The following is a 19,064-nucleotide window of genomic DNA, read 5'->3' as shown; positions in this document are numbered from 1 at the left end:
CAGCCAAATGATTCAATTAATTTGCCTTTCATGACATTACATGACGTTCAATGTGCCTACTGCACATGGACACATGGTGATGACAATGCAGACGCAACATATTGTGGCATGTTTGCCGCAGTGCATTGTGGGTAGTGGGCATTTTGTTGTAAATGTGTTATTTTTATGTGCAAGAGTTCAGCGGGGTTGTTGTGTTAGTATTAGTTTTGACTTAATGGCAATGTTTATTGGCCTTTTTGTTTATTTTTTTTGTATTTTTGTAATTTGTAAAGTTGCACTCTGACTGAGAGCCATAGGCAGAGCAATGGCCATCCTGTTGCAACTGATTTATTCAACATGTAAAGTTCTACTTGTTCAATTAGAATTATAACTTGTACTTATACTTTACTCAAAGTTAACTTCCTGTCAAGCTTCCACCTCTGCTACAATATCATAGAGCTACAGTAGCCACTAGTAACATCTGAATGACAGCAGGTTTCTAAAAAGGTGATAAGTACATCAGTCCATGAAACATGAGGGGCTCCACAACCAAAGGCAAAACAAGACAAAGATGGAGGAAGATTACTTTATCTAATTTCATTTGTAGATAAAAGGGAGCATGGGTACAATAAACATTACATAATAGTCTGTCATTGCACTGGAAAACTTTGTAAATCAGCCGCTACAAGTTTGGTTATTTACTCAATAGTTTTCTCTTCTAAATAAATTTAGACAACTTTAGCTTTTTTAACCTTAAATATCTACAGCTATTTTTGAGGTCTCATCCAAATGAATATGAATATGAATTTATCACCATTTATTATATTGATATCCTCTGCATTTGGCATTTTTCAGTGAAAATCAGGTATTTCCCAATATTTAGGGTGCCTTCACCTGGAGGTAGCATCATCCATGGTGAAGATGTACAAATCATGGACTCCTACAAGTATCTTGGAACTGTGTTTGACCTAAAGTTTGTTCAGAACACAGGGTCAGTAGTCAAACGAGGTCAACAAAGGATCTACTTGTTGCAGAAGCTGAGCTCTTTTAGTGTTTCTGAGGGCATTTTATCTTGTTTTTATCATTCTTTAATGAAAGTCTTTTAACATTTTCATTCATTTGCTGGTTCCATGGACTGTCAATAAAGGACAGAAACAGTCTGAACCAGACCATTAAAGCCTGCTCAAAGATTTTTGGAGTTCAGCTGACAGACCTGAGCTCACTCTGGGAGAAACATGTGGTTCAGAAAGCCAGAGGAATTATCGATCAGCCTGGACACATTTTCTTCCCTGACTTTTCTCTCATGCCCTCTGGGTGGCGTTACTATGCACCCTCTAAGAAAACAAACATACTCCAACTCATTTAGTCCCTCAGCTGTCAGGCTGCTAAACGCTGGGAAGTGACTGAGGCTGATTTGCTGTTTATTGTGTTTTTATGGTTTCTTAGCATCTCAGTCCTTTTACTGTTGAACTTATTGCCCAGTTGCTGTTCTATGGGTACTGACAGATGAATGTGTATGTGGCTGTCATATGGTGCTATGAATGCTTTACATTTGTTTGTTTGTTCCCTAATTTTTTGGACGTTCAATAAGGCAGGGTAACTGTGAACTGAATTACCCCTCGGGGATTATTAAAGTAGTCTGAATCTGAATCTGAATTTAATTCACTGATCATATAGATGTTCATAAAAGCTCAATTCAAAGACTATTCTATCAAATTTCCATGTTCACTCCGGAGCCTCTGAATGTCTAAATTAGTCATATCTGATGCCTCTGAGAAACTGCATCTTACCTAAATTATTTAAATGCAGTGACATGATTAGTAGTTCAAAAATTATTACACATTTTAGATCAGTCGATGTTTTTGGACTGCAGTTGTTTAAGTCTTTGAGGGTTAAAATCTATTTATGTACTTGTCTAACAGCAAATCTTAGCAATCAGTTTGATGATTATCTTGTTTTTATTATGCTTTTAGAGAAGAAAAAGTGCCCATAAAGGTTGTGAAATATCCAGTAAACTGTAAATCATAGTAATGAAAACCATGTCCAAGTGCATATGTAATATCAGAGTGTGTGAGTTTTGGAAGGCAGATGGCTGCCTTTGTCTCTCTTCATTATCTTGGCTGTGTATGGTGACAGCTTTGCGCCCCTTTCTGACTCACTGCCTCTTGCTATTGCATGGTTTAAGTGTGTTTGGGCAGTAAAAAGGCCGTGCACTCATTCTAACAGCATCGTGGGTTATTTGCTGCCGGACAGGGTGAGCGTCCGCTCCTCCCAACAGCAACATCATTATTGTGTGTGCAAAGCAAACACTGTGTCTTTGCTCAGCTCCACTTGGTAGTGTCAGGTAGCAGCAACAGTGTTCTGTCAGCATTTAATGTGAGAAATGGGGCATCTGAGAGAAAGGATCCCCTCTGGGATGTGAGAAGTAGTGGTTTACCAGGTTTTAAATATATATTACATTTCTCTGATAGTGTGCGTGGGTTTTAGTAGCATAAGTTGGCATTAATTTTCAAACCCAGTTAAAAATCCAATTTGTAGCAAAGTGATAATAACAGATGAATGGTTCCATATTTTAGCAAGTTAAGATGAATACTGCAGCACATTTCATTGTACACCTTTGCTGGAAGTGATCCTTGCAAATAAGGAGAGCAGTAATAAATAAACCATGAGCCCTGAGTGAACCTGTGGGATATAAAGCTGTGTTTTCAGCTTTGTATCAGGATATAAAGAGCACTGGTCCAAATGTGATTTGTGTCCTTGGCTTTAGCACGAAGAGTCTGTGCTGTGTGGGCGACAGTATAAGTGCTGTTTCACGTTTTAGATTCCAGATTGTGATAAATAGCCATTATTGTAAAAAAAAAAAAAAAAAAAAAAAACTGAAGGGATGATTTGAGCATTTGAGAGGCTCAGACACAGAGAGAAAAAGATCTAACAGATCATTCAACAAATGGAAACAAAACATCACCGTGAAATGAAAGCTCAAGGCTGCTCAATGGTTGCTCTGGGAAAGACAGATATTGCTAGTACACAGTTCTCTTTCAATTTAAGATGTCAAATTAAATCAGCCAAACACTGTTCATTACTTGTGCAATATGTAGCTGAATGCATGGTTATTGTGAACTTATGACATGTTTCATCTGATTTTTTTGACAGGCAGTGTACAATAAGGAAAAGAAAGCATTTAATAAGGTGTGGAGAAGGAACAGTAGATTACGTACTTGGCTTCAAGAGCCAGAGCGAAGACTCCCGCTGCCTCTGGAGCTGCAGCTGAGGTTCCTGAATGACGCAGAGTGCAGTTCCCGTACAGGTCTGTGGTTGCCTGTCATAATAACAACACGACAGGAAACAAAGAAATAGGCTATAAACAGGCAGAAGTCAGGCAGAACAGAGAGTGTAACTAAACTGAATGGATTTTCTGGGTAAGTGCTTTCATTTTCTGTACCTGTGTGAGATATATGGTATTCACATTATGGATTTCAAAACATAAAACATGCAGAAAATTGTACAGAGTCTGCAAAGATCAGAACAGCTGAGCAGTTCCATCCTAGTACACGTTATATTTATATTTACTGGATAAACATTTATTTATTTAATTTGGTACTTAATTAAAAATGATAACAGATTGAATGCAATTAGAGAGGGGAAACCCTAGGGAAGATACGTGGCTCTGTCAACAGCCAAGGGTGATTTGCATAATCACAACACAAACACTGCTTTGTAGGCAAGGAAATTCTCTTTACACACAAGTATAGTATTAGAATGTCAGTGAACATTGACAGCAGGCGCCGAGATCTAAGAGCATGCATTTTCCTCACATTAACCATGAAGGTCAGCCAATTGTTGAGGGGGATGTGTCATGCTGCAGCAGTCTACCTTTTCAAGTCAAAGTATGGACTGTGCATGAAGTGACTCACTTGCTCATTTTCTCAGGGATCACCGACTGGTGACACGATTCTCAGTAAACGCTGAATTACCCATGAGCCAGTCATAGTACCAACCCATACATACATGAGAAAGTCTGTCATTAGATGGCCTTGGACAGCTCAATTCTTCATTTTCCAGTTATATACAGCACAAAAGCACCTATTCAAAGATAGTTCCACTCAAAGATAATACCACTACAAATACACTAAGATCCAAGATTCAGGCTTCAAATACAATGTGTTAAATTTGCATTGTTACTAATCAAGGCACAAACCGCGCTGCTCTATAGTTTGTAAGAAAATATCTGCTTCAGACATTAAATGTGCTAAATCTTACATACTTTAATAAGGTGAATCAGAAAACAAATGGCAAAAGTGCTGGTTAGCTCATGTTTTCAATATATATAATGGTGTGTTATTACACATATATGCTGGTTTATGTACAGTTATACAATGTATTTATAAATGTTCCACTAGATAGAACCTGTAAAGTGAATGTATTGTAATGTACAGACATTGTTTAGAGGTAGATCTGGTTACTATGAGACAAACATTCCTTCCGAATAAAATCCATTCTCTCGTTAATTCTCAAAATTTCACATTTTGACCCAAGACTCTTTCTACCAACTACCACTTTTGACTTAATTTTTCTTTATGTTTTATGTTTTTTCAGATATTTTATTTATTGTGAAGCCTTGTCATAGTACAGACTTGAGATCCCCTGATTGGTACATTATGCTTAATTTTTGATATCAACGTAACAAATGCACAATCAGAAATGAAAAGAAAACAACACTGATAAAGTGAGAAAAAAAGAAGAAAAAAAGAAGGGGGCAGAAAAACAAAAACACAATTTGATACCCATCCCCAGAGCCACTGAGATAAATTGTGGTAGTGCTACGGTGTGGACTACTGCTTATGCAGTGGATCTTAACTGTCTGGTCCTTCTATATATGACATCACTGGAAGTTTCACTACTTTTATTCTGGAAGCATTTTACTTGTAGACCAGTGCAATTTAATCCTACAACGCCAAACGTATCATATTTGATACAGGAGTTTTGAAGCCCTCTACATGATCAGTGTGATATTTTTTTCTTGAAAATCCTGATGTTTACAATTAGATACATGCAATACATGGATATTCCACCAGGGAGGAGGAATTACAACTTTGCCAATTTTGAAAAGGAATTACCAATTTGTTTGACATGTCAGTGTTATATAATGTTTTTGTTTGTTCAAAAATGATAATATTTGAGCATTGACACCCGATGTATCAAATATGATACAAAATTAAAACTCATACATGGAAATTGCTATTTGATGTACTTCAGTTCAAATGTGCAATAGCTTGTTTTTACCTTCCAGTACTTTTATCATTATTATTATTATTATTATTATTATTATTATTATTATTATTATTATTATTATTATTATATGATACAGTACTCTATTTTACAAGTGTGTATTTGTGTTTGTGCAATAACTGTTTTTATATGTTTTAGCTGTGCTTATGTTTTGTTTCTGTTTTTGTTCATGTCTTTTTTTTTTTCCTTGGATTCCGTGACTCAGTGAAACGCACAAGAATTCCAATGTACCTATACTGCGATGTATCTGTGCAAATGGCAAATAAAGTCTATTCTATTCTATTCTATTCTACTGAAAAATAATTTTTTGGTTGTTCAGAAGGACCAATAAAGGCTCCAGTTTCAAAGAACTGAATTTTTCTGTCAATGATTTAATGGTTCAGGCTTTACAGGGTTAAGAAACTTGCTTTTCTTCTTGTAGAAATAAAACGTCCTCTTTAACTTAGATGTTGGATAGACACAGTCCATGAAAGTTTAGCCTTGCTGAAAATCTAAACCACAGCAACACACATCCAGGAAGGTAGTCATAGAGGAGCTAATCCTCCATTTTTCACAACCAGCCTCCAGTTACAGTAACATCATCTCAGGCTTTATCCCTGGTCTCATCCAGTCTCCTGAAAGACTGCCAGCTGGGCTAAGTGAAAATGGTTATTTACGGTTCACTCAATAAAGCTCTATGAGGACACATTTTCAGAAAAAAAAAGAGATTTTTTTAAGTGTCTATAAAAAATATAAACTATGCTGATGCTTATGAAAATGTATTGAATAAACAAAACTAAATGAGGTGATTTATCAGTTGCAGGAACCACAGTAAATATGTATAAAAGCACATCTGTAGTATCCACACTCACAACGCCAGCCTCTGGATTCCTTTTGCGGCCGTTGCTAAATGTGGATGCCAGGGTGGAGGAACAGCTCTCATCATACAGGGCCGTGCGTCCATCATTGATGGCTGAGTTGATGGAGATTGTCCACATGCTGGAGGCATAACCATCACAGTTGCAGTCGTCATAGCTACCACCGTCTCCTGATGCCCACACGTAGATGCTGCCTTTCCCTCCTCGGCCCTGACACATTATTATTACCAAAAAATAAGCAGAAAACATGTCAGCTGTCAAGATCTTTAGTTAAATATTATCTGTGAGGCATAAATTGATTTCTAGCTGAAGATAGTGCAGAGGTGAAAGGTAAAAGCAGAGGAGAGAATTTCTATTGGAATATGTAAAGGATAGCTGAGTCATGCATCCATGTGAAAACACAACTACATCCTCTATCAAGCTAAGAATAATGAACACTGAGAAATAGACAGAACAGTCAAATGTCTGATATTAATTCTATCTTTAATTCTCATAATTCAATGGACATTTATTGTGTGAGTGTGTAACTGTCATTTAGTAACTATGCACTATTCAGAGGTCTTAGGGCACCTTGAGCTGTTATTTCGCCAAGGTTGTAATGAGCATTCAGATTTATTTCTCAGTTTTTCACAGGAAAAGAAATTAAATGTGTGCACGGTATAAAAAAACAAGAAAAAAAAAAGAAAATCAGCATTATCTCTGTTCTGTTGAGAAAAAGCAGCCGTAACAAGAAAACAAAAACAAACGTGAGACATTTGTTGAATGTGGTGTAAAATCTGATACTGTCTGAATCAAACCGTTAAAGACATGTAAAGTGCAAAGAGAGGTCATACTAAATACTTGACTTTTTCCTAATTATTGCTTTTAATATTTCCTGTATCTAATAATGCATGTGTACATAATAATAATAATAATAATAATAATAATATCTTTATAATCTTGCTAAAACAACAAACCTAATATAAGACTTTCACACAGTACCATATCCCTGAAAACAATATTATTAAACCTAATAATTTGGGTCTATATATATATTAAAAAAAACTAACAATATACAACTAATAAAGAACAAATGCAACAAAGAATAAACACCACTGGTAAGTGTTATCATCAAAGGTTGTTGCCTGCTCTTTTTTGAAGTATTTATACGTATCACAGATCACATCCTCTTCACCAAACCCTGCGCCTGTTTCTTCAACTCACCCTCCATTTAACCACAGAACAAAGGATCAAATACAACAGGAGTGGCTTCAAAATGCTTATTTATGTGTCATAATTGAATTGCAAAGTGAGCGTCGAACATCACTGAGCTCCCCCATTGGCTTAAGGCCATTTATTTCAGCACAACTCAAACAAAGTGCCTTAATTTTCCACGGTTAATTGTGCCCTGCATTTCCATTATCTGAGGAAATGTTCATAAGCGCGCAGTTAGTATGCACAGGATGAAGATTCTATTCTAGTTTGAACATAACATAAAGTGCTCCTTAATAAAAATCAAATCACGTTTTTTTTTTTATTCCTATGCATCATGCGCCATATGCAAAGAAATTTAAGCGATCTTAGCATCTTAGAGGCAGATTGCAGAGTGGCGGCTTGATTAGTTGCATTTTCATGATCGGAGATTATAGTCGGCTTTGCTTCTTGTCAGCTACCCTGCCTCAGACGAGGTCATTTCAGAGCAGCCCACACCTGCCTGCACCGCACACCATGAATGATGATTAATCAAGCAAGTAATTGGCAGTGGCACAATTTGCATGGCAGTTCTGTATGTGTGTGTGTGTGTGTGTGTGTGCCTAAGACCAATGCCCTTCAACCATGAAGCCTAAACTCAAGCTTCTATCGGCAGGCAGAGGAGAGCTTCACCTTTCTAAAGTGTCCTTGAGCAAGACACAGAACAGAATTTCTAATCAGCTCCATAAGCTCAGAACCTGCACTCTGACCTTTTGAGAATTGACAAGAGATTATTCATGTTCAATTCCAATGTCACGTGTCATTTTACATCTGCTGCGATACAGTGATAACATTCCATTATCCATATAGAAAAAAAAAGATTAAAAAAGGAAAGACTTGTACAAAGGGCCAGGTGATCTCATGATCTTATATCACGGAAGATCTTAATGTGGCACATGATTTTAGAGATTAAAAATAAATTAATAACAACTGTCGAGAAGAAAATAAAGGAGCTGCTCAGTAACTTGGAGAGCTGCATCTGATCATACTGTAAGCCTGGCCTTACACAGATGATTTAACAAAGAAATAATGCAAAATGCAATGTTCATAATTGTTATTGTTATGTTATTGTCATGTTATATTATCATGAGTAGTGCAAAAAACATTATTGGTTCATTATGTGTGTGGAGAAATCCAACAGTACCCAGCATTGTTTGGGTAATTATTAGGAAACACTGCAAGCTGTCGTAGAAGTCTATAAAGTTAGGAACATGTGGAAATGAACAATAAGCAGATTTGTTTAGTGTTTCCTCTACCTCTTCTAGCTCAAAATTCATGATTATACCTTAAAAATAATATGTAAAAATTAATAATTATGTATTAAGTAAAAAATAGGTTAATGAAATAATTATGCATTGCATCAGCTGAAATGTCATTTGAAGTATGACTGTGATGAACATTTAATTAAAGGAGTCATATTTTGCTAAACCCACTTTTATTAGTCTTTGGTACATTTATTTGTGTATTTGGACCCTAATAATTCATAAAGTTAGAATTTGAACCCTCCAGGTGCTGCAAAGCTATCTGTATATTCATTCCATATCTGTCTATTCAATCAAGTGGACTTTTACAACCTGTTTTAATTCCTGCTTAATTTGATACGTTTTCTAACTACTTACGTCACGACATTTGTACATACAAGGTCAAGACTTCTAATGAACATTTCTCCGAGTATGACATAATTGTTTGTCAGCAGCAGTGGTTGTAGTCCATACTGAAACTAGAAAAGCACTTGGAGAGTGCAGACCTCCACCAAGGCAGATCAGTGCCGCCAGCCTAATTTTGGGAATTCTATTCATAATCCTGAACAAACTTATTCATCATGGAGGAAAAATGTGTTGTTGGATTGATCTGAATTAGGCTGGCCAGCATCATAAAAATTCTGGGAAATCTTAGCTACATTTATGTCACTGACCCTGGTGAAATTGGGCCAACTGAGCAGCTCCATCCAATTTCTGAGAAGTGTCTACTACAGGCATCAACCTGAGCCAGTTCTGGGAAATCTATAATTATTCCATCTGAACCATCATGCAGTTCCACACCCTAGTTCAAATATCTCAAGTATTATCATAATTTGTGTAATAATCAGTGTCATTATACTGTTAAAAATGCCATTTACACCTATGTTTGGATACAATTTGAAGAAAATATAGTCATGCAGTAAAAAAAAAATATTAAAAATAGAACCAGTTCTATCCTGAAGCTAAAATTTTGTGCACAACATCTTGAAACATATGAAGACATGGTAAAAAATTTCAAAATTTTCATTAACTGGCCACATGGTAATTTGGGTGCTCAAATAAAGAGTATTTTTGTGAAAAACTGAAATCGACCCATTTTATTCATTGCCTCACAGCAACACTTTTCATTGAAATGTAGTCTTTTTCAGTTTATTGTTGCATCTTGACCATAAGAATCCATGCAAAAAAAACATTAGGTCTCTACATTCCTCCATTATGGCACAGTGCAAGCCTGAAGAGAGAGGACATTTGGAAGAATTAGCCTTTTCACTTGATTTCAAAGCCTCATGGACCAAACATGAAGGCACCTACAATTATTTTGATGCAAAATATGGTCTTTTCAAGGGGATTTCACCCCAGACAGTAAGTTTCAGCAGCGTGGCTTGAACACCTAAGGAGATATAGCTCCTCAAAGTTGGCCGAAAAGCAAATTTGCAAAATTAAAAAAAAAAAAAAAAATTTAAAGGGCTGTATCTCGTAAACTATTACAGATATGGCATTAAAATTTTGTATGCGTTCATTTATCTGGTAGGTGAACAAGTGTGAATTTTTTCAGAATTTTCTGAGGGGGTCATGCAGGGCACTTTCTGAAATCTGGTTGATTTGGGATGGAATGACCCCTGTGGAGTTGAATTAATGAAGAATTCAGACCCAAGCATAGCATTTACAGTTTATGTAGACCTCAGGGAAATGTTTTAAAATACAAAATTCCATTGAAAAAAGCTAAATATCACTCCTTTAACATAGTTAAGCGCTGTGATATTCGAACAAACCCCAAAAGCTGGGTTCCACTATATTACATGGACTGCCCAGCTGCGTCTCTTGTCATTGTTGCATCTTTATCAACTCTAAACTCAGCAGGTGTGATCTCAGGTTACCTTATTGACTCCATCAGCCATAGCCTGAAGCGTGAGCTCTCTGGGTCCGTCCACTGTTTTGCCGTCATCGGTTGGCCCCCAGCTGGCGCTGTAGATGTCAATAACTTGTGGCATGTGGCTGATGGATGAAGCTTCAATTATGTCAGTCATGAAAGGCTGGTCCAACATCCTGATACCTGAAGGAAAAACAGGTTCCTCTGAATCTGATGGATTACTATACCTCATATTATACGTATTATATCTATGTCATAACTATATCTATACTTCATCATTAATTGCTTATCATCTGCTTTATATTATCTACATCGGCACAAAAAGTAAAACACGCATTTATATCATTTAAACCTTTAATAATTACAACAAAATGATCAGTGTCTTAGCAGCACACCACTTCATCGGTCAATACTCACTTATTTCTACTGGTGACTCCCTGAGCAAATTTCAAGAAAAATCGATGAAACGGATATCTGCAGCTGTCTGGATTAATAATGTCATACAGCTACTCTATGTGGACACAAACGGACCTTTTGTGTTTGTAGAAATATAGGTGCACAATGTAATTCCATCCCAAACAATACAACTGCAATCTTCCATAATTACCTATATTTTACACATATTTCACTCAGAGTGAATCAATGCCAGCTTATCTCTTATCCTTTCATCACACTATTGTCAGAACAGATATTTGCCGACATTGCTGTCTGCTCATTGTAATTCCTTTCGCTGTCTAAACTGACACACACCTGCCACCATGGAGTTGTAGGCGACTCCCACACCGCAGATGTTGTTGTTGGCTGCCGCAGACACCTCTCCGGCACATCGTGTGCCGTGACTAGTGACAGGGGAAAAAAAGCAGAATATGCTTAGAGGATTTGCATCAATTTACATGAATTTACAAAGAATATAGTGGGTCTTGTGTGATAAGATTTACAGATTAGATGCACTTCCTGTTTTTGTTGACTTTGTGTCTGACTAGAATAAGACAGTTCTTAATGAAAAGGGTGTTACATTTTTCATAACCATAAATCAATACAAAATTAACATAAACTCCGTTTAATTCTGTAACCCGCAAGAAGAAGAGACACTGAGAGATTTATCTCTGTGCAGAAAAAAAAAAAAACACTTTTACTGCAGTGGTATATTTAAATATCATGAGTAAATGCACAAATACACCTATTAGTCAACTCTGTTTGACTGATAATGTTTGCACAGATCAGTGTTTTGCGTCCACCACGCAATGTGTATCTATTGCTCCATCCCTCAGCACCCACAGGGACACTGCAGAGAGTCAGCCCCTCTCTCCCAGCATGCTTTGCTACAGACAGGCAGCTATTTATAACAACCAGCTGATTAGCCAGCGAGTTGTGCCCGACAGTCAGCAACTGCTGCACTGGCAAACCCAAATACTCCGTCTCACTCCCACACACAGGCACACACACACACACACACACACACACACACACACACACACATACACAAACATGCATCTAACCAGATGGTGGCACGGTGCAGGAGTGCACAGAGGGGAGGAAAAAAATAGATTTCTTTTTGTTTGTGTCTCTAACATGTGTTGCAGCGACAGTGGATCACCCAGTGTGATGGGGAGATGGGGGGGATAAGGTGTTATCAGACAGAGGGTCGCCTCTGAAAACACTGCAACTCAGTGAGAAGACTACACTGACGTTAGTCCCTCTTTATCTCTCTTATCTCCTCCAGCCTAGCAGGTAAAAATAGGCTTTGTGTTTAGTATTGTGATGTGTCGGACAATATCTGTTTATACTGCACCATTATGTCTTAATGGAACTATGTGAAGAGAAAATCAATAGAGGAGACCTGCCAGACTCCTGGAGAGCACACACGTGCACAAGCAAACACAATGCCTATGTGTTTGTGTAAAGAGGTGGCAGCTGGGTGAGCTTTACCTGTTGAACCAGTCATCTGTATAGCGTGGAAACGGGAACGGGTCATTGCTGCTGAAGTCATAACTGGCATCAGCGTTCTGAAAGGACCAAATGGATGCATTTAGGAAATACAGAAACGCAGAGACACAAAAACAAAGGTAGAGGAGGCTGAGAGAGGTGTTTTGTAGTCGAGTGTTGACCTTATCACAGCCAGCTCTGTCACCTGAATTTCACTAGTCGGGAGTGTATTTGTGAGTTTTTCATGTTTGTTGTAATAAACCCATTGATCTGAACACGTGTACTTGATGCACTTCACAATGAATCTTTGTGCTGTGGCAACACCAGAGCAATGCTTGGCCACAACAGGGATTTCATGCTGAGAATATAATAGTTTAGTCACTGCCAGACAGAACTGGGAACTAATAAAGCCAAATACTGAAACTATACTGAAGTAGTGTTTTCACATATCTGTACTGGTATTTTTGAGACAAATATTTCCTTTTATTCTGTATATTTTAAAACAAATATATGTACTTTCTACTATTTCTACTTCTATTTTTGAAGTTTTTGCTGTAGCTTAAATGCATTTAAAACTCTTATTCTTATATTTCAGTAATTTATTTGTTTTATTGAGGAACAGTACACAATATTACATTAATCTCAAAATCAGGGAAAGTGTTTGTGCCAGGTCATTGCAAAACTGTTCATTTCCTCCTGCAGCCCCTAGAAATGTTGATGCTACATACAGTTGTGTCACAGAAAATGATGCAAGAGGCAACAAAAACCAGTTCAATATTTCACATGCACAGTTTTAACATTATATCCCATTAAAACCATCTAAAACCATATCTCTTCATCACTTTTACATACATACATAAGAACATACCTATGCACAGACACACACACACTATGCACATATACATAGACAACATATGTGCATGCATACAAGCATAGATCACATGTATGATCATTTTTATTTGGTATCATTGTGTACTTTCCCAACATTAAGATCCCTTTCAGCATAAATGGATGGCGAAAGAACATTTTCCTTATATAATGTTATAATGTGAGATTCACTTTGCACAGAAACAGCAAGAAGAAACATCCATAAAAGAACTAATTATCATTTTACAAGAATATTTCAAAGCCTGTACATTTTCACCTTTACTTCTTTAAAGAAGTTGAATCAGTACCTCTTCCTTTACTTTCTTTCCAATAGTATCTCTGTGTGCACCATTGTTGCACCTTTGGTTGCTGGCATTTCATTTTACATGGATAAAAGAATCAGAAGCATAATGAACAGCAGCGGTAAAGTGGAAGGGAAAAAAAATCAGAACACATACATCTGCCAGAGTCATTAAGGCAGTCAACACAATTAACCCATAAAGACCCAGTACTACTTTTGTGTCAGTTCCCAAGTGAATTTTTCTCTCGATTAACCTTTCTTAAGCAATTTATCACTATTTATTACAATATTATGCTCTATATTTTGCATTTTTCACTGTAAAACATGTATTTTTCTATATTTAATTTCCTATTTTTAATCTAGATGTTCATGAAAACTCAGAGTAAATTCAATAGTTATTATCCCATAAAGACCCACCCACCGACAACCGAAATCATTTACTGGTCTAAAATGTTTTATAACGTCTGATCCATTAATTCTATCAAAACATGTAAAAAATTGCTGTAAAATGCAGACCCATTTGGACGTTCAGAGGCTCCGTAGTGAATGTGGAAACACTGTCATCTTTAATTCACCAATTAAAACCCATGGAGTTGGATCAATGACAGTGGATGGAGACACTTGATTTATGTTCAGTTAATGATAGATTTTACTTAAAAAGTCACTTTTTCTTCAGTTTTCTCTATTTCTGATATAATAACCGACAACTTTAATCTGAACTTTTATGAACATCAACATGATCAGTGAATTAAACATAGAAAAATACCTAAAATTTCAGAGGGCAATATTGTAATAAATGGAGATAAATCACTTAACCCTATAACGCCAAACGTATCACATTTGATATATGAGTTTTGAAGCCCTCTACATGATCAGTGTGATATTTTTTTTTTTCTTGAAAAACCTAATATGTACAATTAGATACATGCAATACATGTATAATCCACCAGGGGAGAGGGATTTGTTCACCAGAGGCCTTTCCAGTGACACTACATGACTGTCATTAATGAGGAAGGAGGCAGAACTTTGTCAATTTTGAAAAGGAATAACTAATTTGTTAGACATGTTTGTGTTACATTATGTTTTTGTTTGTTCAAAAATAATAATATTTGAGCATTGAGACCCAATGTATTAAATATGAAACAAAACTGAAACTCATGCATGAAAATTAATATTTGAAAAAAAAACAAAACAAAAACATCTCTTGGTTTTTCAGAAGGACCAATAAATGCTCCAATTTCAAAGAACTGGAATTTTCTGTCAGTGATTTAATGGTTCAGGCTTTACAGGGTTAAGAAGAGTTAAATAGAAAGAAAAATTTAATTTGGAACTGACCCAAATGTAGCTCTGGGTCTTTATGGGTTATATCCAAACAGAGAAAACTGAAGAAAAAGTGACTTTTTCTGCAAAAATATTAACTGAATATAAACCAAGTGGGTCCATCCAGTGTCACTGATCCAACTCCATCGGTTTTAGTGGTGAATCAATGTTGTAGATGATGACAGTGTTTCCACGGTAACTACGGAGCCTCTGAATGTCCAAATGGGTCCTATCTGATGACCATGAAAAGATGACAAACTGTATTTCACACCAATTATTTACATGTTTTAATAGGATTGTGGATTAAAAGTTAGTAAGCCTGTTGGATCAGTAGATGCTTTTGGTTGACTGTGGCTGTTTGGATCTTAATGGGTTAATGGAATGGCTTGGGTTAGGACACACACACACACACACACACACACACAGGTTTAACAGGAAACTTGCCTTTCATTCATGCCGTGGCTGTCTGTTCTGTTGTAATGTTTCCTCTTTTAATCCACTTCCCCCTCTATTAAACCATCCTTCCTTTGCCTGTCAGTCATTTCATTTGGAGTGTTTTTCTTATTGCTGTGTGTAACAGGTGCCCTGTGTGGTCACGTGCATGGAGAATCCACAGCCGTGTTCATTACCGACAGAACTGGACACATCAGATTAATCTTGGGGGTTGTTTCCGTACTCGTAGCTGACAGCTCGACTGGCTGGCATTTAGAGGAGATGACTCAGTCAGCGACAAAGACACAAGCCAAACAGCAATCGTTACCTGACTCAATGGAATAACACTGTAATCATGATCATTACTGTGATGTAAAGAAGGTAACCAGGGGAAAGCTGGAGCAGAGAGCTAATAGTTGCTCTGGAATGGAATGTGCTCCTATTCAGAGTATCATATGGTTAGTCTCTGATGTCCACCAGAAAGGTTTTTATTTCATTGCACGGGTGTTTGTGGTGACACATAAAGATCTCTAACTGCAAACCCTGAAACTACATTTGTATGGGTCAAATAAGAGCTTGAAAAAAATGAGCATTAGTCAGCGAGGGACATGGTCATGTTAAAAATAGAACACAGTGATTTCATAGCATTTAACCCAGTGGTTCCCAACCTTTTTGGCCCATGACCCCATTTTAACATCACAAATTTCTGGTGACCACAGACATTTAAAACGAAGACATGTTGGTTTTTTTTTGCTAAAATTAATTTGTTTTTGATCATGTAATAGTTTGCTATACTATAATGCAAATAAACATTAATTTTATATGATATCTTGGCTGTATAATGTATATTACTATGGATGGAGGCAGAAAGTGTAGATTATTTTCCTTGGTCAGGATATGTACAGTCAGTCCAGCTTGTATTTACAAGGCTGACAATTAATACTGAACAAACAAGAACTCAAACTATGAATTATGAAAGAGCTGCAGCATCTGAAACTGACCACAATGAACATTTGACAGATAAACAGTACCACAGTGCTTCAGTTTCAGCTTCACAGTTTGTCATGTCTTTTATGTATTATGATTGTCTCTTACTAACTCACCATATATTTTTTAATAGTATGTTCTTTTTTTTGTATTTTTTCATCAATTACTAGAAATTTCAGGCAACCCCATTTGAATTCCCAGCGACCCCACATGAGGTCCCAACCCCAAGGTTGAAAAACACTGGTCTAATCTCTTTGTCGCTCTCGTTTTCCAATCATTATTATCTATTTTTTCTTCTGTGTTTGTTTATTTTGCTAAATATGTTAAGAACCAGTGGAAAAAAGTATTGACAGGAGACCAGAAGTGATGTTATTCTTTAAAAAATGTATATATATATATTGAAAGGTTATTATCATTCACAGGGAGAAAACTTAAGATGAGAGTACATGCCTCTCTGATATGTTTTTTTTTTCCTCACATCAGACGCAATGTTTTTTTTTTTTTTTTCTTTTTCATTAAATGGAGTGAAAAGTGCTGAGCCCTGGTAATAAATGACACAGGGCCATGTCCGTGAATCACTTGCTGTGCTTCTGAAACTCATATCTTTTGCCATCAATCAGGCTCTGCTCTTCCTCTGGGGTCCTGCGAACAACCTGGCTCAGAATAATGGATCGTGGCCAGCTTTAAACCCCCTCACCTTTCCCCAGCATCTGTGCCCTGCTGTCCATTTTGGAGTGAATGGTACTTAAAAAAGCAATGACTCAAAGTTGCTTGAGTAGAGGCCAGGGCACTGTTTTCCTCTGTTCAGAAGCAGCAACAATCAGGCCAAAGGGTAATGTAGCTGAATGATGGTTGACGGTAAAGTCTACCATCTTGCTGACCAAATTTTCAGAAGTAATAAATACTGATATTTTTAAGCCACAGAGGAATGACATTTCCATTATAGAGCCACTCCTCAGGTTATACATATAAATTCAGTGTCCACAAAGAGCACTTCTGTTCCATGTGAAGGGCCTTTGTAAAGTTTGAGAAAATAACTCTAAAGCAATTTTATCAGCAGAAATCGGGAGGGAAAAAGTCTCATCTATCTAGAAAAGAAACTGGTGTCTAAAGCCTATATTTTAACCTGATTTCTAAAACAAATCTCCCCAAAAAACATATATGCACTGTATTTATATACAGGTGCTTCTATGAAACTGGGTTCATTTTGGTACCTGGCACTTTGGCAGCTTTTTAGACCCAATAATATAAGAGAAATTTAGACATATTTCTCCCCAGGATGTACCTACTGATGACCTCAGATAAATGCAAAAAAAAATTATACTCTTGCTCTGAGCCATCCCAAAATTAGTGAATTTTTAATAAAATATTGAGGTCAAAAATAGGACCAAAATTGGGACATGAAAAGCTACCTAGGTGTCAGTGCATTTGATCTGGAACACATGTGCTTGAAATGGTCTTGTATAGCGCTATAAATAAAGACAGTGTGTTCAATTTGATGATCCTAGTGGATTTTCTAATCCAGACATGTGGGTTTTTCATGAATCTCAGTCTCATTCCAGGTTTCAGGCATAACCCATCGTGTCTAATTGCGTTACATGCGGAACCTGCCCATTTAAACACAGTTAAATCACGAGTGATTTCACAACAGCGGTCATTTTTGTGAAACACTGCCTTGCATAATTAGTTTGATTCCCAAAATGTACCTGAGAGAATAAAAAGATATTTGAAAAAAATAGTAGCACGTAATTTTTGCGTCCTTTTTACCGTGTTATATGCAGATTTTTGTAAATAAAAAACATAACAGAAAAATAATAGAAAAATGTGTTTTATCTGAAAAATAGTTTCTCTTTTATCTCAGTAAATATCTATTTTTAAAATAGACCCAAAGTGCTTTTAGACTTGCTTCATAACATTAGTCTACATCTGGTTTGAATTTTTAGTCCCCATGTCCTGTTTTCCGGGACCACTTTCATAAAAGCACCCATACATAAAATACCACAGATCACTGTCTTCAGCTGGATTGAAGCAAGCAAACAGGCAAGACCCATTCACTGGATAATTAGTGCAGTGATTAATATGTTTCAGCTACAAGTTATTTAACCCTGATGCAGTAGATTCACAAACAACCATTGGTTTTCTCGAAAGCATAAATATTAGTTATTGCCACAGTTCATCACACCTGGGAAAGAGCGGTTCAGGAAACATTCAGGAGACATTATTTTCACCATTAAACAGAGTCCAGACCTGAACCCCTTTGAAAATCTTTTTGATGCTATGGAGGAAACGTTACACAGTGGTCGATCTTCTCATCATAAATAAATGATCTTGAGATCTTAGTGAAAAATTAATGCAATTCTGTAGGATATTAATGTGGGAACATTTAGTATGACATTATTTGAAGACTATATGGCATAAATGATACGTCCTGTAAAAGTGATCTGGTGATTTTTATTGATTTTTAATTTTCTTTTTTTTTTTTTTTTGGCAAGGCAGTGTACTTTTAAAATAGTAATACTACATACTGTTTAGACTGCCACAAAAACAAATTTAGTATTGCATGTGCATGTTGAGCATCACAGTCAGAATTATGGCAAGAGAAAGGAAGTTTCGACACAAAAAACTGGGTTGAATAAGGAAAAGAGAGCTCAGATAACAAGGTCACATGAGAAACAATACATAAAATAATGTTTACCTCTAACATTTGTCCCTATTGAATCACATCGCTGACCAATGTTAGTCCTGTTTATTTTAAAATACGATGT

At 36.6% G+C, this 19,064-nt stretch overlaps 1 protein-coding gene across 1 annotated transcript in view; it reads right to left on the bottom strand.

Moving 5' to 3' along the window:
- Positions 1 to 19,064, bottom strand: part of pcsk2 (proprotein convertase subtilisin/kexin type 2) — a 52,475-nt gene that overhangs the window by 8,373 nt on the left and 25,038 nt on the right. Inside the window, exons 6-10 of the mRNA XM_030155895.1 lie at positions 12,396 to 12,472; positions 11,217 to 11,305; positions 10,474 to 10,649; positions 6,120 to 6,335; positions 3,198 to 3,298 (exon numbers count right to left, since the gene is read on the bottom strand). Coding sequence (XP_030011755.1) covers positions 3,198 to 3,298; positions 6,120 to 6,335; positions 10,474 to 10,649; positions 11,217 to 11,305; positions 12,396 to 12,472 — 659 coding nt within the window. The remainder of the gene's footprint in view (positions 1 to 3,197; positions 3,299 to 6,119; positions 6,336 to 10,473; positions 10,650 to 11,216; positions 11,306 to 12,395; positions 12,473 to 19,064) is intronic.

Source organism: Sphaeramia orbicularis, chromosome 15 (assembly GCF_902148855.1).
Source record: "Sphaeramia orbicularis chromosome 15, fSphaOr1.1, whole genome shotgun sequence".
Taxonomy (NCBI): domain Eukaryota; kingdom Metazoa; phylum Chordata; class Actinopteri; order Kurtiformes; family Apogonidae; genus Sphaeramia; species Sphaeramia orbicularis.
The sequence above is the reverse complement of the archived record's forward strand: the minus strand, read 5'-3'. Positions and strand labels throughout refer to the sequence as shown.